This window comes from Simochromis diagramma, unplaced genomic scaffold (genome assembly GCF_900408965.1).
Source record: "Simochromis diagramma unplaced genomic scaffold, fSimDia1.1 OVJJ01000585.1, whole genome shotgun sequence".
NCBI classification, from domain to species: domain Eukaryota; kingdom Metazoa; phylum Chordata; class Actinopteri; order Cichliformes; family Cichlidae; genus Simochromis; species Simochromis diagramma.
The window spans coordinates 2,061,383-2,085,955 of record NW_024387398.1 but is presented as its reverse complement, the minus strand read 5'-3'; the positions used below and the strand labels follow the sequence as shown (position 1 = coordinate 2,085,955).

At 41.5% G+C, this 24,573-nt stretch overlaps 1 protein-coding gene across 1 annotated transcript; it reads right to left on the bottom strand.

Annotated features, from left to right (window-relative positions):
- Nucleotides 1-687: 687 nt before the first annotated feature.
- Nucleotides 688-20,857, bottom strand: LOC120720481 (F-BAR and double SH3 domains protein 1-like). Its single transcript, XM_040010197.1, has 21 exons — nucleotides 19,388-20,857; nucleotides 18,317-18,414; nucleotides 18,186-18,231; nucleotides 16,433-16,506; nucleotides 14,901-15,045; nucleotides 14,394-14,530; nucleotides 13,935-13,998; nucleotides 12,838-12,966; nucleotides 12,420-12,542; nucleotides 11,505-11,600; nucleotides 9,287-9,403; nucleotides 9,067-9,171; nucleotides 7,698-7,853; nucleotides 5,812-5,937; nucleotides 4,451-4,534; nucleotides 4,237-4,381; nucleotides 3,871-3,971; nucleotides 3,439-3,555; nucleotides 3,203-3,362; nucleotides 3,071-3,126; nucleotides 688-1,190 (listed from the first exon to the last, which is right to left on the bottom strand). Exons 1-21 carry the CDS (start codon nucleotides 19,406-19,408, stop codon nucleotides 1,140-1,142), a joined length of 2,151 nt encoding a protein of 716 aa, XP_039866131.1. The 5' UTR covers nucleotides 19,409-20,857; the 3' UTR covers nucleotides 688-1,139.
- Nucleotides 20,858-24,573: the final 3,716 nt, after the last annotated feature.

The following is a 24,573-nucleotide window of genomic DNA, read 5'->3' as shown; positions in this document are numbered from 1 at the left end:
CTAATGTTAGACTTCATGAAAATAAAACAAATACCTAATGTTACGTCTGAACTGTGTTTGTTAGTGATTGCTACACTAAAACTTAAGAGGTCCAAGTTTAACACGCGATTGTGTAGTCATGTGGGAAGGAAGGGTTGCATTTTGGAAGGGTTGCATAGCTGCAGAGCCACCTTTAGCAACAACAACTTTCTGTATTTCTTTATGAATCACACATTGTGCAGGAGTTTTAGCCCGCTCTTCTTTACAGTGTTGCTTCGATTAGTTGGGGTTTGTGCACATTCGACTTTAATATTTAACATACTTACTGGGGTCTGAAGAGTGTAAGATGTAGCGCTCGGGTGTTTTGCAATTCTCTGACAATTGCAAAGTCTGAACTTGGAGTGAGTTTGCACACCTCCATGCTCCCGACCAGCAAACTGCCAAAACCTCTTCTTTATGTTAATCAAGTGCATTTGATTATCAACAGTTGGCTGTCATGTAACTTGTTAATTCCTATTAAAAAAGTAGTGATATATAAGCTTTCACAGAAGTGTATGGAGTGCTGTGAAAACTTTCTTTTTCACACAACTGCAATCAATTAAGGTTGTTTTTACAATGCTGCTTTAAAAAGATACTTTTTGTAAAAGTTTCATGTCAAGTATTACATTCTTTACATATAAATGACTTTGCAATGCTTCTTTGCTCTTCTAGCTGCCCAAACAAGTGGTGACATATTGTAATCCTGACTGTTGATCTAGCTGTAGCTTTAGTAATACTCATATAGGAATGTCTCATTTTGGATTCAGGACAGACTCGCTGGACTATCTTGTGGTTCAAAGTCGTATTGCATGTGCAATTTCTTATTTTTACAAGTTGTATTAATAAAATTGGCATTTTGATATTCCTTGTAACAGTGCTTTGGCAGTCTTTAAAAGGTCAAGTACTAAAAAACAATGCTCTGGATCTAAGCTGCCATGTTTTCTTGATAACCTGTTGTTCCTGCAAAAGCGACGATGAACAGAGCGGTGATACACACACAGATTGCAACTACTGTACTTGTGTGACGCCTCACATGACCAAGAAAACCACCTGACGATACATAAATGGCACAAATCAGCAATGTTTTGGCTGTAACAAGACAGCTACGACTCCAGTCTGTCTCAAGCCTGAGATGAAGTCTTCTGTGTTGGAGGTGGAGGAGGTGCTCGACACTGAAACAATACAGAGAGAAAATAAATGTGGGTTTTGATAAGCACTGATTTGTGTGAGCTCAAAGATATTCAAATCTTCCGTCAGCTAGTCCCAGCTCTGTCTCCATGTCACCCTGTACCGAGCATCCTCTTCTGTCACACCAGCCCTCTGTGTGTCCTCCGTTACTACATCTATGAATCCTCTCTGCATGTGTCCAAACCATCTCAGCCTTTCCTCACTAACTTTGTCTCCAAAATTATCAACCTGATCTGTCCCTCTCATCACAAGCATCACATCTATGGTGCTGTTTCTCTGCATGAAGCCCTACTGCTGCTCACTGATCGCCACCTCTGTACCTTCAACAGCTACCTGCACATCATCCTTGTTGAAATCAGTACCAGAACACTTCTTCTCCATTCCTCAGGCATCCTTTCCTTACTAATCCTCTACACTTCCTTTACTAAGCACCCATGCTCTCATCTCCTACATTCATGAACTCCTCACAGTACTCCTTCCCTGTCTTGAACACATTTTCTTCAGGTCCTTTTATTTAGGGGCGGGTTTTGATTATGGATTAATCGACTAAAATCGATTCTAGCTTGGATAACGTGACATCGATTCATTAAAATCCTGAATCGATTTTTTAATATAAATGTATTTTGCCCGAAACGCCAGAATCTCAGGTTAAACCTCACAAAATTTCAACAACCACCAAACAGCTAAAACCGTAAATGAGAGCAGAAACACGGATTCTGCACAGAGACGTAAACACAAAGCGTGGACCCGCCGACGCATCAGAATCAGTGAGATGTGACTTTCTCACCCGACGGCACGGACACGGTCGGGGCTGAAAGCCGACAGCTCGCTGATTCTGATGTTTCGGCGGTCTGCACTTTGTGTTCACGCCCTTTTTGCGCCGATTCTAAAGCTGTTAGTTTGATCTCTCTCCAAACAATATTGACCGAACCAGCAGCAAAAGAAGATCCAAACTACGCTTCACATAAACATCGTCATGGATTCACTCTGACTTTTGCTGTTTTGCTTCCACCAGGATAAAATCTCACTTCATGCACGGCTCTCTCTCTCTCTCTCAGTATACTTCAGGAACAGTTTCCCATCTAAAAATCTGTTTTCTGCATTATTCGCTTGCTTGTTTTTACTTTTACTTACTTCCAAAAAGAAAACCTCATTTCTGCTGTTCAATACTGAACAAATTTAAACTTTTTAAAATTATGCAAAATTGCAAAACACTCAGCGGTGTCTCTAATCAAACCTCTGTAACTTTGCTCTGCTTCACTTCAGCAGCATCAGGTCATGTTCATATGTTGGTTAATGGTTTTCTTTCGTTTTTGATCTACTGCAGAATATTTTTATAAAATCCCAGAACAGGAAAATCACCTTCATGTTTTTCTGTGTTTTATCTTCAGTTACTTTGACACAAAGGCCTCTGCTGTGATGCTCACAGCTTTGATAAAGTCTGGCAAGTGTCAGCTTCCTTTTTACAGATATAAAAATATGGAAATGTACTGATCAGAATTATAATATTTCTGACTGTCTGAGGCAAAATTTCCCCGATTCAAATCGAATCGATTCTAGAAATCAGTGACGATACCCAGCCCTACTTTTATTCTTGCTTAGAGTCCAGTCGTATATACAGTTCACTTTAAGCCTTTTCTTTGCCACCTCTCTCTGCTGTACATGAACTTCTATCTTATCTTTCTTCATCTCCATGCTTATTATTATAATCCCTATAATTAAAGTCCCTGCTCTCACCTCCAAACTTTTGCCTTTTCTTTGTCTCTTCCTGTCTCTTAAAATGCCCTGTCTGGGCTTGTGCTTCCATACCTCCTCTGAGGTAGGCTTTTATTTTCTATAAGATACGTGTGGGTGTTGCACCTACTGGTCTCAGTGGAGTGCTGGAGTGCTCAGGAGAGCTGTGGCTGCTGGTTCCGGCCTCTGCTGGTGCAATAGACACAGAGTGAAACACCTCAAATGACACATTTTAGATAGAAAACAGAGAAATAGACTCTACCCGGTCTGTTGCCTGCCAGCTTTGATCCCTCCATTAGAGCAGCCTGCTGTTTGTCCTCCATACTGCTCGGAGAAGCAGCGCTCAGTTCTGAATTACAGCTAGGAGCTGAGGGTGTGGGGATGGGAGGGGAGAAAGGGGGCATGGTTGGGGTTGGAAGAGGCTGGAGAGGAAAATAAACATCAGAAAAACTGATTTTTGAATTTCAGAAGATTCTGATTACCAGGATGTAGTCTCACCTCCATCTCCCCTTTTTCTTCCTCATCCTCCTCTTCATTGTGAACAAGCTCTACCATCAGCGATGGGAAGACGCCGACGTGTCCGTTCAGCTCTCCCTCCCAAAAACCATCATCAACCTGTAAAAAGACTCACTTAGATTTGCAGTCTTCACCCTGAGTGACTGAAGCGAGGTAAAAGCTGGTGGCTGTTAGGGTTCCCCTCCCTTCCTCTGTAGCTTTGAAAGAGCTAAATTGTTATGAGGTGTTTTTTTAACTGTAAAGCGCTAAATAAGCCACACCCTCTATCCATTCATGTAGAGCAGTCATGTTTGTAGGGACAAAAAACATTCTTAAAAAAAGTATTGCTGTTGGTGCATGATGGGCTCTACGTTGTTTTCTACAAGTCCAGGGTTGTGATCACTCCAACGTCCAACGGCAGCGTAGAACACACACCTCTCCACGTGGACGGCGTATCAGGTGTATTAGCGCCCCCTCTTGGAAGGAAAGCTCCTCTGCGCTCTGAGCCTGGTAGGAGTACAGAGCCCTGGCTACACCTGAGACACATCAGAGCACATGGTGTAAACTCATATTACAGAAATTGGAAAAAAAATACATCTTAGATTCATCTTCTTAATTTATCTTAGTTTTTCAGTTATTTCTTATGACTTTCAGTGACTGAATGAAAACAGACTTGATCCAAGTTTTAGGAAGGATTTGTAGGGCCTGGATCAATATTTCCCCTCTGAGGCAGCACTTATTTATACAAAGTGCACAGTAAGTAATGTGACGTCAAGTGCAAGTGTAAACATGGCCACAGACCTCTACTCCCTGGCGTCTCTTTAGTCACAGTGGAGGAGGTGGAGCTGAATGAGCTGTCCAGCGGAGTGCTGTCCTCTGCTGGCAGACACAGGAGCTGCACATACCGCTCAGGGACGTAGCCCACCTGACCACACGAGTTACACACCTGCACAGAGAACATCAGAGTAACCTTTCCAATAAAGTACATTATACTGTATCACATCAGTATTGTTACCTTCAGCCAGTCCTCCATATCTCCATCCTCGATTACTTGAAGCTCCTCCCCTTCCATGATTGACAGCTCATCTGATTGGCTAGCCTAAAAGAGATAATTTTCCATTATTTAACTGTAAGCCTGTTAATGCAGGTTATCAAATAGCTGTTATTACTCTATAGTAACATTATGGTGATACAAACCTAAAAAATATAACACAGACCTGCTTATTTTATGAAAACATCAGTTCAGTGCTGTATGCAAAGACTGGTCCAGCTTTGAACAGCAGCACCCCAGAGACACTCAGTCTGTCCTTTTCTACATCAAGTGCTGTGTAGAGAATGTGACATCCGTGTTTTTGCTAACCGAAAACTTTGGACGATGAGTGAAGTACAGGCTCTGATCAGAACTCGGGACAGTTTTCTGTGAAGCGCTCCTCCAACCTAAGGAGGGGTGCAAGCAGCATCCCAGGGGATGTGGTTAAAGCCTGCACGGACCAAATGGCAGAGATCCTCACTGGGCTGTTCAACCTCTTCCTGACTAATGTCATTCCCACCGGTCTGAAGGGCTCCACCATCATTCCCATCCCTAACCGATCTACCCACCAATGTCATCGTCAAATATGCCAATGACACCACTGTGGCTCATCTCTGATGGAGATGTGACAGCGTAAAGGGCAGAGGTGGAGAACTTGTCCTGCTGGTTCTCAGAAAATAACCTGAAGCTGAACGTCCTTCAGGAGGCACAGGCAGGTCCACCCTCCTCTCATTATAAATGGAGAATGGGTGGAATCTGTCTCCACCTTCAGGTTTCTGGGCACCCACATCTCAGCTGATCTCATCTGGATCAACACCAACACCCTGGTAAAGAAGGCCCTGCAGCGGCTGGACTTCCTCCATGTCCTAAAGAGGAATAACCTGGACCAGAACCTGCTGCTGTCCATCTACCGCTCCTCAGTGGAGAGCCTCCTCTCCTACTGCCTGGGTGATTCATACCCAGGGGCCACTACTGAGAACAGGAAGGCTGCGCAGAGGGTAATCAGCACCGCCCAAAAAATCATTGGCTCCCCTCTATGACCCGTGGAGGCCATCACCAGATCCTCCTGACTTAAACTTCTTTTTTGTTCATTTCACATCTCCAACATCGGGCTCGAGGATGCTTTGGGGTAGCTGATGAAGGACCTTCTTGCTTTGATGCAACAGTGCTATCCACTGCACTACTATGGCACCAACAACAGCCTTGAGCATCTTGTAAACACCTTAACAGCTCTGCTTCAGACTTTGTACAGATCTTTTAGACTCATTGATTCATTTAATTTGCTAAAAAAAAAGTTTTAAAAAGTGTGTGTGTGTGGGGAGGGGGGGGGTGCTGATGATCACTACCTGATAGCTGTAAATACCTCTGCAGGCTGCAGGGTAAACACACACTCCAGATGCTGACACTGGATCTGTGAAGATCTCTCCATTATCATCGTAGTCCTCAAAGTCAGTCAGCTCAAACTCATCCTCCTGCAAAACAAAGTTTTTAAGGGTGTCGTCTCCACTCTGATCCCAAAAATATTTTTAGAGCATCTGCAAGACATGCTGAGTGATAAAACAAGTGTCATCCAACAAGCATGCACTGAAGTTAATTCTGTATCTGAAATAGTCTTTAGCCTGTTTGTTCCCCTGTGTGTAACATCTGTTGTGTGCAATTATGTTGTGGAGTCATACTTGTGTGTTTTTGTTGTAGACAAAAAGCGACTTCCTGTGTTGTGTTGGAGGCTGACGGCTGATTTTAAGGTCAGGGCAAAGTTTAAGTTAAAGAGAACGTATTTTGCTTTTCCTTGCTTTCTGTCACATGTATAATGTTTCAGTGGTGGAGGCTTATATTACAGTTATACAGTCTAATAAAGTTTCAAATAATGAGGTCAGGATGATATCCCTATGTTCTTCATCTCAGATACACCTCTGGTTGGTCTGCAGGTGATGGTCAGAGACAAAGGCAAAGATTCTTGGGTAAAGAAAAGGGTATGGCTAAAAAGTCATAAACACACAAGTAAAACTTAAGGTGTAACACAGAACTGATTGACAATTTATACCATGTACTTTAAAAAAACACTCAAATGAAGTGGGGTCATTTTCGACCCCAGAGGACAAAAGGAGTATTGCAATCGGGAGGACGTTACGAGTAGGGATGGGTACCGGTATCCGGTGCCATGATGGCACCGGTTCTGACATAAACGGTAGTAACCAGACCAAACAGCAGCGCACATTTCGGTGCTTTTTTTTCCTGAGCTGTGATACACTTTAGATTCTAGCCAATCATTTTACGTTTCCGAGGATAGTAGGCGGGCCCAGGTACGTATGTTCTTTTAGAGCAGAGCTACAGATTAAAAATGCCCAAGGCGCAGCGGTCAAAGTCTGGCTGTACTTCACAGCAAAAGATGCAAACTCAGCAGCAACAAGTGCTTTAAGCTGATACTGTGATACTGTGCAAAGGAGGTAACACCTCGAATCCGATGAAACACCTGGCGACGCATAGCGTTTTTTTTAAAAGCCGAGAAATGCGCCGTATTTGATAGCTTGCTGCGAGACCTCACACCGAGCACATCTACTGCGGGTGTGGTGCCTGTTATCAGACCCGGAGTTAGCAACATCCCCCAAAAACCCGAAGAGGAGAGTCCTGGCCCCTAGCCCTGCCAGTGTAGCAGAAATGATGAGGATGATGATGCAGCAGCAGCCGTTCTTCTCTGCGTGAGTAGCTTAATGTTGTTCGTGTGTAATTTACGTTGAGTAGGCTAACCACGTTATTACATTAATGCATGTAAGGTGAACTAGCAAACACTGTCATAGCTACATGCCGCTGTCTTCTTGTTTGATGGCAGATACTCCCTTCACCCTGGCCAAAAAGGCTAAAATGACCAAAGAAAAAGTGGAAAACAGCTAAACATGAGAGGTTTTTGGACAAAGTTTGTGTTTTTTCCATTGTTTAAGCACTGCTTCCAGCCAAGAGTGATGCCATATATGCCCCATAGCTGCAGAAAAGGCTAACATTGTTATCTTTTTACAAAAAAACAGCTGAACATGAGAGGTTTTTGGACCAATTTTGTGTTCTCCATTCTTTAAGCACCGGCACCGTTTCAAAAGTACCGGTTTGGTACTGGTATCGGATAAAACCTAAACGATACCCATCCCTAGTTACGAGTGATAGAGGCCTCTAAAGAGGACATGCAAGCCACCATGTGATGAAAACGCAGCTCAATCTGTGTGTTTGTTTGTTTGCATACTGAAAAGTCTTCAGTAGACTTCCTCTGTTCGCTGAGATGTCGCTCTCTCTCCAACTCCTCTTCCACCTGGTTCATGGCAGCGTGAAGCCATTGTTCTGTTCCTGGTGTGCTCTCTGACAGCAGGGCCAGGCGAGCCTCGGCCTTCGCCCTGTTCAGCTGAAAAACCAGGAAACTTAGTTAGACACACACAGACATGTGACTCTGAACCCCGAGTCGCACGGATTCTGTGTAACTCGCGAATTTTCCTGAGCTTTGGTTTGGTCATAAGCTGAAACCAAGCTGATTTTGTGTGCCTCAGTTAAACTACCATGATCAACATCGAAATCTAAATCCCTCTGAGACAAATTCAACTACACAGACACGACATCTTTCATATTTCAGCTATTATAATGTAGATTTCCAGATGCCGTTATTATATATTGTCCCTAATATAACCCACCGTCTGTGTTAGTCACTTCACCTCTCTGTGCTCGTGAAGTTATGCCTGATTGGTATGGTATTGGTGATGTCACTGCTGTGATGTCACAGATTCAGATTCAGCTAATGATATAAAACTGATCAAACCTGATACAGGACCAATTTTTATTTCACCAGTGCAACAGATTTTGTGCTTTGGAGCGTTTTTAATCTGACGATTGATAGTGTTGATACTTCGTGGTATCAACACAAGTGCAACGCTAATTATCAGGTTATCAGTGTTTACGTAATGCACCCTTGAAATTTAAGGATGCAGTTAGAAATAAAAGCATGAGCTTCTGTGGTCATGTTTGTGCTTTGGTGTGTGTTTTTGGCCCTTTTGGCCGTGTCTGGTGGTCATTCAGCCATGCTTCAGTACACCCAGGAAGAGTCCACAGTATTTTGATGCTGATGGACAGTTTCTAGCAGTCCAGGGCAGCATGCCTGAAAGTTCATCAGAAGTTGCCAGAGCACTGGAAGCCAAGGACCAGATGCTGTCAACTACCCCAGAACAATTTCTTGTGAGGGAACAAGACTTCAAAAAAGCCAAAGGATCAGCAGTATGGAAAATTGTCCTGGTAGTAGCCATCCTGCTGGTGTCTACAGTGGTATTGCTGAGCACGGCCTACTACCTGTGTGTCTGAAGAGGAGGCAGGATCTACTATCAGGCTCAGAAGGAGGGTTATGCTTAAAAAAAGGAAATGTTTTGTAGTAACTCCCACAAAAAAAATGTGAACCACATTGGTTCACTATTCAACACTGTCCGGTGCGCATACTTCCCCCTGGTCAATTTCTATGTCAGTGGAACAGAAAGTTGGGAGCAGAATGACGTAGAAACAGAAAACTTACTGACTATACTGGTGAATGTTGGATTTTGAACTTATAGGCTGGAGACACTTTCAAAAACAAGTACCTTGGCTTTCCTGACGCTCTCCTGTACCTCTGCTATCTTCTGCTCCACACTGAGCGCCGTCTCCCCGGATAGGAGCTTCAGTCGGCTCTCTAACATCTGTAGAGCCTGATGAAACAAAGCAGATCTTAAAGTTAAAGTACTGCAAAATTATACATTATACAGGAAACCAGAAAGGAGCCACTGCATCACAATGGTGACGGTTCTTCCTCTAGTTTCTCACCCTCTCTCCATGGGCAATGATCTTGTGGTCTTTAGCCACCTTGGCAGTCCATTTCTTAGCCTCCTTCACCAGGCAGCCCTCTTCTTCTGAACCACAAACTTCCTGCAGAACTGACACCTATGAAGAGGAGTACCAGCGACCACAATGTGAATTTACACAGATACTTTTTCATTTGAGTATTTCTTCGTTTAGAGTATAGTCCCGGTTTATTACATTTCAGTGAAAAAAACCTTCTAATTTACTAAAAGCTTAACAGCTTTAGTTTGTAGTTCATTTTAAGATATAGACTTTGTATGAATGATAAAATAATGTTTTTAAATACAAAATTCAGTATTTGGCAGTACAGAAAACCTTTGGAATGACCAAGAACTAACATGGAGTTTGAGTTTGAAAAAGTAAATGATCTGTTGTAAATCCTTGCCAAATAAAGCTTGTGGATCATCAAGAATGAGATTTCCAGGTGGAGACTGAGTTAATGTCCCTGTGTCACTGTTAAAGACAGAAACAGAGAAGAGGGAGAAGGAATGTTTGCAGGGGGCGAGAGAGAAAGACAGGCAGGAGCAGTGTTGGTCAAGTTACTTGAAAAAAGTAATCAGTAACTAATTACTGATTACTTCACCTGAATAGGTGATAAAGCGATAGATCTTTCAGCCCAATTCTGCTTTTTCTGCATAATCCATCATACAAAATGTAATCAAATGGAAAAGTCTCTTTTTAAAACTTGTTTTATTAGTTTTAATCTTTTAAAAAATTTAATTATATGCAACATTCTCTGACTGGAAGAAATTAGTTTAACATTTAAACCTATTTTCTGCACATTCCAGCACATAAAATAAAATATTTTTTGTGTTTACACTCAGTCTTTCAAATAGATGCAAGTAAAACACAGCAGAAAATAAATAAAGTCAAAGACTCAGCGGTCCTGTTGCTCTATTTTCACCTGTAAAGCAGGAGTGGGGTAGGCGGAGGTTTACCCTGGTGCAGGTGTGCCGCAGCGGTCAGTGGAAGAATCCGCGAGTTTCTCTGTGAGTTTCCCATTACGTCGTAGCTACTCGGTGCTTGCTCGGAAGTTTAGGGTTTTTTTTTCGCTGTAAAAAGAAGTTTTCTTCCCACGCACAGCGGACGCTAATGTTTTTGTCACTTTTTATGGAATCAAACTCAAAGTAAGGTCAGTACTTCCACGCTTTAAACGCTGCACGCTCATACTCTCTCCTGCACTCGATATATGATCCATTGTTGATCTGCACACAGCTGTTGTCACGAACGTCGCACTCGCTAACGTCACTGTCATTGCACAGTAACGCAGCGTTCCTACGGGAAAGTAACGGTAATCGAATTACCGTTTTTGCAATAGTAATCCCTTACTTTACTCGTTACTTGAAAAAAGTAATCGGATTACAGTAACGCGTTACTGCCCATCTCTGGGCAGGTGTGGAGGTGTGAGCATGGACAGGTACAGGGAGAAAGGTGGCTGATATCGTGGAGAGAAGGCAGATATACTGTTTGTGGAGAGTAGATAAGTGCTAGACAAACATTTACCAGTTCAGTAACAGTGTTATTGAGATGAAAAGTGAAGACACGATCATGAGTTTAAAGAGTGATGAGCAATGTTGCCAGTGCCAATTTATTAGTCCACAACGGTTGGATGTCAGAAGAGAAAGAATAAGAGTAAACTGGTAGTTGGATGTTGGATGTTAAAGAGAGAAATGGGAAAGGACAGATGGTACTGAATTTTCCAAAAAGGATGGAGACGGTTGTGAAGAAGGAGGGTCTTATGCCATGTTCACTTGAATCGCTTTGAATGACTTTCTGAAGCAGGTCGCATTAACTGTGTCTACATGCACAATGAGTTACTACCATGTGGTTTTCTGATCAGATATGTGCATTGGGCATTGAGTGAGCATATAATGCAACCACACTCTGGTTCAACTGCTGTACTGTAGGCAAGAGGAAATTGCAGCGGGTGGGGAGGGCAGCGGGCGGGCAATTGGCACCCCCCTCAGAGACTCTATTCTATTCTATTCTATTCTATTCTATTCTATTCTATTCTAAATTTTTTGCCAATGTTTGCCAAGTCAAACATTTTCTCTCATTGTATTAAACTGAGCCAAATATGCAAAATATCTCAATATGGAGCTCATCACTAAATCTCTACTACAATTTGTGGACTGTCACTGTGGCACTTGGACTACAGTCAGCATGTCTTCCTTAGACACACCTTGTCACGCAGAGCAGGCTGGAAGGTAAATTCAAGGGTTTTGCTGAACGATACCGAATCTTGGAGAAACTGCTGAACATTTCTGTCTCTGGTCACCTGCAACACAAAAACGAATTAAACAAAAGCAGTTTACACCATCCTCAAAGAAACAAATAACTCTCATTAACAGCAGCGCTGCAAATTCTGCTGAATTTTTCACAAATGCTAGAAAAGCATGAACAAAAATACAATGTTCTCACTTCTACCGACTTTGGATGAACACCTGAAAGTCAAATGTACTCAAAATGTGCAGGGAATAACTCTGAACTGGCAAGAGAGTACAGGCTAAGGGGAACATTCAAGATTTATTCAGTTTCTCCCGGTCTAGAGCTTACTATCTGCAGTGACAGATTTGATTTGGCTACAAACAACATCTACACAAAGTCCACACATGAAACTGTTTATGCCATTTCTATACATCTACATGTAAATGATGCTTCTCACCTCATGTGTGCTGGATGGTGAACTTATTTGTACAAGCAGCTGGATGTTCAAAGAGTATTGTTTCTAAATGTGGTTATCACGGTTTCCTCATAGTGAGGAGGGTCTTACTATGAATCTGTCACAATGCATTATTTATTCAGGCTAATCAGATTGCAGTTTATTTTACTTCTTATTCATTCTCATTATTCACTTACAAAAATAAAACTATAAATCCTCACACAAGCTAACATCTTCATGAGAACTCTATTTTAAGAAGACATGTTTAACATGATGATCCAACACTGTCACAGTTTACAACATAGACAAATGTGAAATGGGACTAATCTGAGGCCCTGTGATGACCAATGACCACAGGTGTCGATATATAAAATATACAAAGCATGCCAAAGCATCTCATCTCTCTTTTTTGTAGTTCATATATACAACACCAACCTTTGCAACACTGTCGCACACTCCGCTGTACTGTTTGTGTGTATGAAGACAGCAGTCCATCTCAGTCCCACACAGCAGGGTGAAATGGCATCTCAAATCCTCATAAATATCACCATCCATTTGCTGAGGAGGTCAGACACTAAAGGTCAGTTTTCAAACATTTTCTACTGAGTCCCTGCTGAAGACTAATCACTTATGTTATGTGTGTTTCCTGTAACTCTGTGTTCTCATTAAATACAGTACAGGCAGCAGGCTAAACGCTACATGGCAAAACAGTCATTCAAACACTTGTGGTGACACTAGTTCCTTAAAAAAAGTAGCCATGAAGCTTTTCGTGAAAGGACATTTTGGTCCATTCCATCTGTAAAAACGTCAATATAAATGTAGCACACTGACTGTGTTAGTGTGTGTGGATTACCTCCATAATTAATGGTAAGTCGTTTGTGTAGTAGTGCTGCCGATGCGCTCTGACTGCTGCTAATGTCAGCAGATACTCGTTACGAACTTCAGTCAAGCGGTCATCGCACTCTTTGAGTCTGGCAGTGAGCTGCAAACATGTAAGTGAGCACAAACACAATGTCACACAAACAGGCAACATTTATACAATTCAGCAGTGTGTGCTGTGTAATAACCTTCTCATTACACTTCACAAAAACACAGCCTGCGTCCCAGGGGGTCAACCACCACCTTGCTCAGGACCCCAGTGCCTGTCCCTGTGGGGGACGGCCCACAAGGTGGTGGAACCAAACTGACGGCCAAGCCTGACAGCTTCTTGTTGAAGTGCTGTAGCTCATTTGGGGTTTTGTTTTAATCTCTTATTGTGGCCCCGCCCCTGGGAGACCCTACCAATGACCTCGAAAGGAGTCTCGGAAAAATAGGAGTCATCTGATTATGATGCCTCCTGGGATCATTCTTTAGGATGTTTTGTTGTTTATATCCTAATGCAGAGGTGGCAAAAGTGCAGACATTGTGTACTTAAGGTGAAATACAGATAATAAGTGTTAAAAAATACTCCGGTAAAAGTTGGACTACTGATTCTTTTCTGTACTCAAGTAAAAAGTGAGAAAGTACAGACTCAGATTAAGATCTTTGAAGGAGTTGCTTTTGTGTAAACACAACTGAACCTTATATTAATGTAATAATAAAATAACATTATCAGATAAAAATACAAACTTTATTCTAGTCTCAATTTTAATTCTAATAAATGTACTCAGCTTGAGTATTTTGAGGAAAGGAAACCAGAACTCATGAGAGGTTAAACATTTAGTCTGATCTGGAAGCAAATGGACATACTGGGAGAGGAAACCCAGAACACCCAGCTTAGCCTGCTGCTACTACGACCCAACATTGGTTAACAGGAAGAAAATGGATGGATAGAATGATAATATAATTTGGTTTGCATTAAAGGCAAGAGAGATTATCCTGGGACAACTCATAATCACAGGGGAGAAACCACTCTACACCAGGACACAGTTCAGCATAGAAATAAGATTTCAGCAGCTCAATCATCCGTACCTTTGTGGTCGTTTTATGGAGTCCTGTTTTAAAGTGAAAAATTCCATGTTCACTTTTTCTAGCTCTGGAAGAGAAAGTGAAATCGTATTTATGTCATTCAAGACAAGAGAAAACTACAGCACTTAACATATTGCTTCATATTTATTTTAATGCTCTATATAAAATATAAGTTGTGGGAAACGTTCAGTCTGCAAGCTGAGCTCTTATTGGCTGAACTCCCATCGGCAGTAGTAACTTTTTTACTGTTTTATTAAAGAAGTCGTGACAATAATATGAGTAATAGTTTAAGAGTACAAGTGTAGAATAAAATATATAGAAGTGTCAAACATTGTTCCAAAATGTATTTAATACAACCTTAAAAATCAGACTTTTAGTTACTTTTAAAATATTTTAAAACAAAATGAAATGCTGGTCAAAAGTCTTAGCAGAAGATTCAAACCTCCGCATTGAAACACAGACCTGGCCTGTGCATCTGCAGTTTTCTCACGTGCAATACTGGCAATGTGACTGAAGTCATGGTAGCACTTCTTGACCCTTTGAAGTTCCCGTAGAGCATCCACCACTTCAGCCTGCACCCTCTGCAGCCGTTCCAGGCCCTAACGCACATATGCACACAACCCAAAGGCATCAGATTTCATACATTTTTTAAGCTAAATTAAACTGAATTCTATTTATATAGTGCCAAATCACAACAACAGTTGAATTGAGGCACTTTATACTGTAAGGTAAAGACCCTAGAGTAACTGAGAGAAAGCCCATCAATTAAACAGCCCGGTTTAAACAAGCGCTTTGACAGTATTGGGAAGGAAAACCCTTTAAACAGGAAAACGCCTCCTTCAGAACCAGGATCAGGGAGAGGCAGCCATCTGCCACAACCGTTTGGGGATGAGGGGAGGAAGGCAGGAAAAAAATGTTTCATTATGTGAGTGTTGTTCAGAAATGTTTAATCTGTGTGTACTGTCTCACTCTCTTAGCCCGGACATCCTTTGCATTGCGGAGACTTTTGGAGACTTGCCCACTGAGCCGACGGTATTCTTCTGCAGCGAAAAGTCTCGATGCCGCAGTCTGAGCTGTAGCATCGACCACAGAGCGCCACACGCTGAACACACTCCTGAAAGCACACAAACTGCATTCATATCACCACCACCAGACACCTTCCACAATGTCAGATACTACTAACACACACAGGGTGGCCTTTTGTAGCAATGCTTTGTCTCACCAATCACTGCATTATTAGACACAGAGAGATAGAGAGATTAAAGCGCAACACCCATTCATTCACACACTGTTGTGTGCTTTAATCTTAAAGCCTTTTAGACTCCTCACATCCACAGATCACCAGTTAATTAACCATGCATGTCTGTTTTGGGAGCCAAAGTACCCAGAGGAGACCCACACCAAAGGGTTTGCAAACCTTATTACAGACACATGGATAGATAAAGTTGAGCATCATCTGCACATCAGTGAAAATGTATGCTATGTCTTCTAATGTTACTGCCTAACGAAGCATGTATAATGTAAACAGAACCGATCCCTGCACAGAACCCTGTGGAACCTCACTATGTTAAGACGACTCTCTATTTACATCAACAAATTAGAGTCTCTTAGACAGATATGATTCAAAACATTGCAGCTAAAGCGTGCTCTAATCGCTGTAATAAACCACTGAGATGAGTCCACTGTCAGAGGCCACAAGATCATCATTTGTAGCCTTTAAAGCTGTTTCTGTGCTGTGATGCACTCTGAGACCTGATGTACATTAAAAGAGATCATATTTAAGATCGAAGCATTAATTAATAGTAGGACTTGGGATCAGGGTCTAAAAGACATTGGAAGTAATTGCTGAAGTTAACTCAGATCAGCTGCAGTCAACATATATTTCAATAGTATTGAAAGTAGTTGAAGAGAAACCTTCAGTCAATAATGAATCAGTAATCAATAGTAAGGCGGTCTAGCTTTATGGAGGGCTGTTTTATAAAGCAACAAACTCTTTTTTCAGGCTAAACGATGCTCTTCTAAATTAGTCATAAGCCATTTATTATCTGCTATAAGGTGCATGCTTGAGAGGTTTATTCTAGAGAGAGCCAAGTTATTTCAACATAAGCATCCGCACATTGCTGATCTAAAAGTATTTTATTTCCTTTGGTAACAACTTTTGTTCTCATATTAATAATATTACATATAATATTATTCTGCTTTATGTACATTAAGTAATTGAATGCAGTTCCTCAAATGGGCAACAAGTCAAATGTGATATATACATCAAGAGATTACAACAACAAAATATTTCCACATTACCACTGCTGTCCAATTACTGTTTTTTCACAAACTACAAAAAAGTTCTTGCAGAATCATCCGTTTTTCTTAACATGTCTGTTTTGCTGATGTAACTTCCAAACAGCAAAAAGAGCCAATCGAGTGTTTGGTTTTTCAAAGTAAAATCAACAATCAATAACAGCTGTTAAGAAGATTGCATGCTGTAAAAGTTGTGTAGTTACCCAGAAGTGATCACATCTGTATTTCCTCTCTGCCAGTCTCTCTTTTGGTACTGGACAGCTAACCTCTGAAGAGCCTGAAAAAACACAAGAAAAAGTGCATCCTCTATAACATACAAAGTAACTTTCCTCACACAGGGATGTAATAAATGTAAGAAAATGTGTCAATTGAGTTTTTTGTTTTGGCAACTTGTTAAATGGACTGGCACTTATATAGTACTCCTCCTAAGAGCCTCCTTCACACATACAGTCACGCAGCCTTTCAACACTATCATACACACACTCACAGCCCAGTGGATGCATTAGGGGAATTACAGGCTCAGTATCTTACACAGGGACACTTCAGCCCATGGACTGAAGTAGCTGTGATCAAAGTATTATTACATGACCCACTGGACCCTCTGGAGATGGAGCTTACCTTCTTACAGTAGGGTTTTTGTAGCAAGACAAACATAAACTAAACTAAGGAGCTGGCACTCCTAATTTTGCTGTTGTAGCTCCCTGAGATTTGCTACATATTCCCTTTGGCTCTTCCCACCGGGCAGCTCAGTTTGCTTTTTACACCTATAAATGTTGTAATATGATCAACAGTTGTCAGTGTTAACAGTTTAATAGTATTTCAGCAAAGGTAGGAGAATGCTACCTTGTTGCCTCTAACAAAGCCAGGCACACATGCATGCATGCATACAGACACACATCCACTCACATACTTTTCAGATGTTCTACATGAAACATTCTACACCACGGTGTGAAAACACACAAAGCTCTGAGCTGAAACCAAGGAGATTTGTAACATTAAGTGAGAGAAACAGTGACTTTGTCCTCAGCAGAGACACTCCACAGCAAACCTACTTCTGTGGTTTGTACCTGACTGAGACTAGGTTAGAAGTCAACCTTCAGACTGCTGAACATAGACCGTCACCTTTCCAGCTTGGTGTCAAAAAACCCTCCCCATTTAGGTGCAAGGCCACACATGGGGTAAAAGATGCACGCCTGAGCCTTTCAGACTCTGTGACAAAATATGGTGGCTTGCTAGTATTAATGTAAACCCTGCAGGCACCTTAATTTTAAACTGCAGCTCAAAACTGCAGAGGCAAAATCTTCTGAAACTTCTGTAACATCCTTTGAAACTGTGCCTAGCATGCAGCTAAAATGCAACCTAACCCTATCCCTGCACCTAAGTGGTTTGCTGACTACCTGATGTGCAGCAGTAGCAAAGTAATAACACTTTTCGGCCTAGGTAAACTAGACTCACACAACTACCTCTTTGCCAACACCGTGGCATCAAAAGCCAGAACAGCAGCAACAAATGTAGCACCTTTATACCTTCAACACCTTCAGCCCGAGGTAGAAACCACTTTTTCTCACTCCACTTGAAAAATAACAGGGTTAACCAAATAACCCCTTCCACCCATACCAGTGTTAGTTACTCTCACCAGGTAGGTTTAAAATGTCATTAATTTACATTTCATATTTATTTCCAGGATATCAAATGTCCTAAAAATATTATTATCTCATTACTTTTAGAACTAATCAATGAAAAACAGTAGGGCAAAAGCCTAATAAAATTGTGTGAGGACACACACACACATACACAAACCGTGTATGTGTGCAGACATCACACAAGTCAAAACCCAATCCAGCACTCAGGTACTAATGTGGGTCTCAAATCAATATATTTTGAGCATTTCCAGTAAACAATGAAAAGTGTCAGTAACAGCAGCAGACAGGACTAGAATAGATCATGTTTACTCACCTGACCGTATTCTTTCTCTATAGCCGCGCGATGCTTACTGAAGGACCTTTGGGAGCAAACAGAAAACAACACATGACACATAGGACATGTGTAACGTAACACCTGCTTATGAGACAGACAGTGTGTCAGACCTGATCTCCTCCAGCAGTTCGGTGTCCAGATGCTGTTTGGTCTGCAGCTTGTTGAGCTGCTCTGAGAACACCACTTTCATCTGCTGGCTCTCCTTTACCTGTTCACACACGGGGCAGCTGTGCAGTAAGTCTCATTGATAAAAGATGATATTGGTGGGCTTTGTTTCACCGGAAGTTTTTCAGATTATAACTTCATTGCTGACTATGGTGGCTCCCACTAATGGACACCCGGTAATGTTTGGCCTGACTTGGAACTGGGAGAGGTTCATAATAAAAACAACCTCCTTGACCAAAGCCTAATGACTAAAACAACATTCACTAGTCTACATTAGTTGCTGGTTTGTGCCACGTTATGCTGTGAAAACAAAAAGTGCACAACAACATTTATAGATTCCTAAAATTATATTTAATATAGTATATACAATAATTACAATTACAATAATTTTACATAATATAGTTATTGTGAGCTAAAATGACAGCCAGGTGCAGGGTACAAGGCTATTTTATAGGTCAAACAATGCTAACCTGTGACACAAATGCAGCAGTCTCGCGGTATGGTTTAGATAATTAAACCTTATTAAACAGTGTTATGTCATTTTCTGTTGTTGGTATCTCTGTAATGTATCATTCTATTGCTGTATAAGAGAAAAAGCCCACAGAAAAGTACAGCACCTTCTAGCTGAAGACAACAAATATTAGAAAGCTTCATTTACATTTCCAATTACTGGAAGTGGTCCCAAACATTAGCTTTGAGCAGGTCGTGCACATTACTGCCTATTAACGCGTTTAGGAGCTAGCTTATTCATCAGTCGAGCATGTTGAGGCTGTTAACACTTGTATTGAGAGCCAACACCTCAGCTGATACAAACCCAGTAACATCCCAGTTTGTTTCATTTCTTTAGCTTTTGAGTTGCAGGGAAAACAAAAGCTGACAAAACATTCAATGAGGCCAAACATGGCACAGTGAATGATGCCATAAAAGAATTATTTTCAGAAAAAGTGAACCAACCCCGAGGAGTCAGTGCAGTGTGAATATTTTACTCATTTACGTCAGATTCTTGGTATCTTTACCTTTCTCGGTGGTGGCTGCATGTTTGGATGTAGCTGGCAGCTGTTCTCTCCGTTATGGCGTTAGTTTGTTGCACTTCTTGTGCACCGTTACTTCCTTTATAGTTTCACTAATGCACATGTGCAACTCTCTCTCCCTCTCTCTCTCTCTCTCTCCCTCTCACGCGCTCTCTCTCTCAGATTGCTGTTTGGCTTGAAATCCTCTAGAGGGCAGCAGAGTAACACTGGTTTGAAGAGTCCATGTTATTACTAATAATTCTTCTGTATCACCAAAGGACAGCTGTTGAAAAATAGTAACCAACTAATAATAGTGTCTGTAACGAGGTCTGGGATTTTGTGTCCCCTTGCTATGCACATCCAGAAGCTTCCATCAAAACAGCTTCTCTGGAGCCTGCTTGGTCAGGGAGGATGAAATCAGTTTTTCTGTGTTATGCACACAGCATGGTGAGCACTGAGTATTGTGCTACAACAGACGTAAAAATGCTGAACAAAACTGTATTCTCAGTTATGTTTGCAGGAGTGTTCATTGTTCAACACACTGACTTACTCAGGCTACAGTAACTTTGCATCAGCACCACCTGCATATTGGACTCTCCTCTTTCCTGCTCACATCCTTTACTTATTTCTAAATTTCTGATATGTATTCTAATATCTGTAGGTACTATTGTGTGTATTTATATTAAAATCTATGTGGAGAATGGTTGTCTATATATATTTCATCTAAAACTGTCACATGCTTTTTAATCAGGTTTAGCTAGATAAGCAGCTGAGATAGACCCCAGAAGCCTGAATGTTGTTTCCCAAAGCTAACCAAAATTACTCCGAGAGTACATCAGGTGTTTATCTGGAGTGTCACAGAAGAACCCAGAACAACATCTAAATAACTGCAAGCCTCAGTTGCCTCAGTCAAGGTCAGTGTTTGTGTTTTTCTGTGAAAGCAGTCTGTGGACTGATGACACAAAATGACTTAGCACAACGTTTCATAAAAAGAACATGACACCAAGAGTCAAACGTGGTGGTGTGGTGGCCTGGGGCTCAGCAAAGGAGCCCAAAGTAACTGATGGAACCACGAACTTTACTGTCTACCAGAGAATTATCAGCTTTTGTCTGACGTTCAAGCGCACTTGAGTTATAAACTAGAACAATGATCCAAACAATACATCCACTTTCGAATGCCCGATAAAAACCGAAGCAGGAATCCAAACAGACATTGTTCAGAATGAAATAAAGCAATCGTGCTCTCCTAAATGTCCCAATCAATGACAGCAATTCCATGGACTCTGAAGAAAGACCCAATTTGCAGCATAAATTTTAAAAAGCTATATATTATATGCACTCAGGTTAAGTGGTGGAATTTGCAACAGGGAGAGCAACAGGTGAGTTTTAGGACCAGAGACTAAAGGCTTAATCTGTAGGTCTTGGAAGTTTTTCCACAACCTACCTTTCTTCTTCCATTTGTGCAACATCTCTAAAACTAGAGCAATCCTGTCTCAGAGTGATGCTGAAAAACGAGTTCATGCATTTATTACTTCCAGGCTGGACGACTGTAATTCATTATTATCAGGAAGTCCTAGAAACTCCCTGAAAAGCCTTCAGCTAATCCAAAATGCTGCAGCAAGAGTCCTGACAGGGACTAGAAAGAGAGAGCAGATTTCTCCTGTATTGGCTTCCCTTCATTGGCTTCCTGTTAAATCCAGAATTGAATTCAAAATCCTGCTCCTCACATACAAGGTCTTAAATAATCGGGCCCCATCCTATCTTTGCTCTGGCACTGCAGGCTAATCCCAGTGTAGCAAGTGAACTTGGTGGTATCGGCCCAGTGTGACCGAACACAGGAAGGGACATAAAACCAGTTGAAGGGATGTTGCCATTCTCAGTCTTCCATGTCAGATTGTCAACTGCACAGGAAGGTTTAATGGCCTGTATTTGTATAGCGCTTTTCTTAGTCCCTAAGGACCCCAAAGCGCTTTATACTACATCCAGTCACACACACATTCACACACTGGTGATGGCAGCTACATTGTAGATGTCCTGGGGCGCACTGACAGGCGAGGCTGCCGGACACTGGCGCCACCGGGCCCTCTGACCACCAACCGAGACCGAAACAATACTGTTTGGTCTGGGTCTAAACACAGCGCGTTGTGTGTGACATCTTCTTTTGCGCATGCTGCCGCTTTGAGCGTTCACACTAGAGCGCGTTTGCTGTCGCATTTTATTTGTAGTGTGAACGAGCAGACAAAAAAAATCTGATTTGATCAAAAAATCTGAATTGAGCATTAAGACCTGCAGAGTGAACGTAGCCTTAAGCTGGTTTTATGGTCTTTCAAAGGGAGTGTGTCACTATCTGCTCCACCAGCACTGCACATCTGCCTGCAGTGAGCTCTGTTGCCAGATAGAGGCAGTGTACAGTGTATTTGACACAACCAGTTAGGTTCGTTTCAAATAAAAGGAACCCTGCATAATCCAGCCTTAAAGAGAGGGAAGCCATACAATGTGATTTTCTTTGGGAACTTTCACATATCTCTCTTCCTCTGACTGTGGGCGGGCAGCCACTGACCAGTCTCTTTCAGTGGTAAGGCAGAGCTTCTGGAGACTTCAGGCACACCTGTTGCCCATCACCAGTTTGTACTAAGCCCAGCTTCCACTCTCACTTATTTTCCACTGTCACCCTGCGAGCCTTCTCCCCTGCCTCAGGCGTGGAAGATGTGAAGAAAAATACTTTTGTACCTTACCGGCTGGAAAGAAAAACACACTGCATTAACCTCTGTTTGGTGACCCACTCACAGTCACTGACCAGAGTTCCACCAAGTAATCTATGTAAGCATCCTCTGACACTCACCTGGATTTGGTCCAAGCCTGCAAACTGATGAAGAGGAAATTAAGAGTCTACCTGATTAAGTGCTTCAGGAGAAAGTCATTAGTGTGAATTCTTAAGACTGTTCATTAAAAGCTTGATGGTAAAACACCATTCAAGGCGATTTATAAGGATTGTAGTCACAAGCAGAACTCAGATCCTGAAACAAAAATGTTGAGGAGAGGCTGGAGTCCTTCATTTCAGTGTAGAGCACTGTGTATGCTCTTTAATGGGGGTTAAAGGTGGTGCTCAGGTTGATCCTCTTCAATCAACCTTTAAGCTCAAGAGAAAAATCTTAGTTGGTTGCTTGTTCAATTACCCTGTCAGGGACCAAGCAGTAAAGCATAAAGGACACAGGTACTTAGGCTACGTCCACACGTACCCGGGTATTTTTGAAAACGCAGATTTTTCTATGCGTTTGCACCTTTCGCCCACACGTAAACGGCGTTTTCGGTCACTGAAAACGGAGATTTCTAAAAACGCCTGCCAGGGTGGATATTTTCAAAAACTCAGTTTTTTGCATTTACGTGTGGACAGAAAAACGGAGAAAACGCAGCGTCAAAGGTGTGCGCATTTTTTGACGTCACACTGTGCGCCACGTTATTGTTTCGGTGAAATGAATTTCTACAATACTGTTACTGTTACTCTCTGCAGTGTTTAAATGCTTACATATACACACAGTTACTGTCCCTCCACACAGACGACTCGGTTCTGCTTCTATGCCCCATCCTCGTTTACTATTTCCCACCGAGGCTTCTAGACTTCTGATTGGCCAACATTTCTACACGGTTAGGACTACATCGCCACCTGTTGGTTTGGCATGTTCCTAGCAGCGTTTTCCTTCATTTCTGCCTTTACGTGTGGACGGGATTATTTTTTAAAACGAAAACGGAAAATCTCCGTTTTCAAAAATACCCGTGTACGTGTGGACGTAGCCTTAATTAAAAAATATATTTAACAAATCCAAAAAACTTAAACAGGCAGACCACTAAAAGAGGTCAACTTAACAGACTAAACTCAAAATAACAATGAAATCTCAAACAAACATAAGACAAACTTACGGAGCCCCGCAGGGGACATGGGAGAAAAAAAAATCAAGACGGACTTTTGCAAGATCTCGCAAAACAAAGTGGGGATCTCGCAAAGGTTTGCGAGATCTCGCAGAACAAACTGGGGATCTCGCAAAACTTTTGCGAGATCCCGAGTTTGTTTTGCGAGATCTGGCAAAACGTTTGCCAGATCTCGCAAAAGTCCATCTTAATTTTTTTTTCTCCCATGTCCGTACAAACTGACCTGCTGAAAGGACACAGGGAGAACTTAAATACTGGTTTAGCTAAAGCAAATGACACACACGGGGCAAACAAAATGGCTGCCATAACCAACTAATACAAAACAACTAAACAAACTTGAAACACCGCCCCCTAGAGAAGCATGTGGTTTCATCCAGTTAGGCTGCCAGTGGTACTTCAGCTCAACAGCAATAAGGGAATACGTAGTTTATTCCAAGAAGATATCGTCTCTCTCCCATATATAATATCTTATTGGAACCGATTTGTTCCAGATATCAAGCGGAAGACAGTCTGGATGGTCCCCCATAAATATTTGATTGTAAATAAGGTGAAAGAAGTCTCTTTTAAAATTCGACATAAATGTTATCCAGCCAGTCACTACATGGCCAAATTTAAAAGGGACATAAATACTAATTGTACTTTCTGTGGGGATCATCCAGAAACTGTGACACATCTTTTTTGGTACTGTTCTTTTACACAGAGATTCTGGAAGGAATTTAGCAGGTTTGTTATTGTCCATATTCTAAGGGAGTTTTCTTTACGATGGGAAAATGTTTTATTCTGTTTCTTTAAGTTCCCCAAGAAGTATGAGAAATGTTTTTTATGATAAATTTCTTAATACTTTTAGCTAAATTTTTGATCCATAAATGTAAGTTTACTAACAAAACACCATATTTCTGTCATTATTTTAAGGATGTGCACATGCACATACAATCAGTATCAGACTGCACCAACAAAAAGGCTCTCACAACAATATATGTATGTGAATTTCTGCGTGTATTCTTATAATTGTTACCTTTTTCTTTTACCCTTGGCTTTTTGTGTTCATGTTCTGTTGTTTTGTATACTTCATCTGTTCGTATGTTGTATACTCATTGTTTGTTAAATAAAGTTTAAAAAAAAAACTTCAGCTCTTCCAGCCCTTTGCCAGACAGAAGAAACCAAACCCCAAAGAAAGATGTATTAATATAACATAAAACACAACTTTGACCATATAAACATTGGAAGGTGTGATGGAAAAATAAATACATTTAATAAAGAAACAA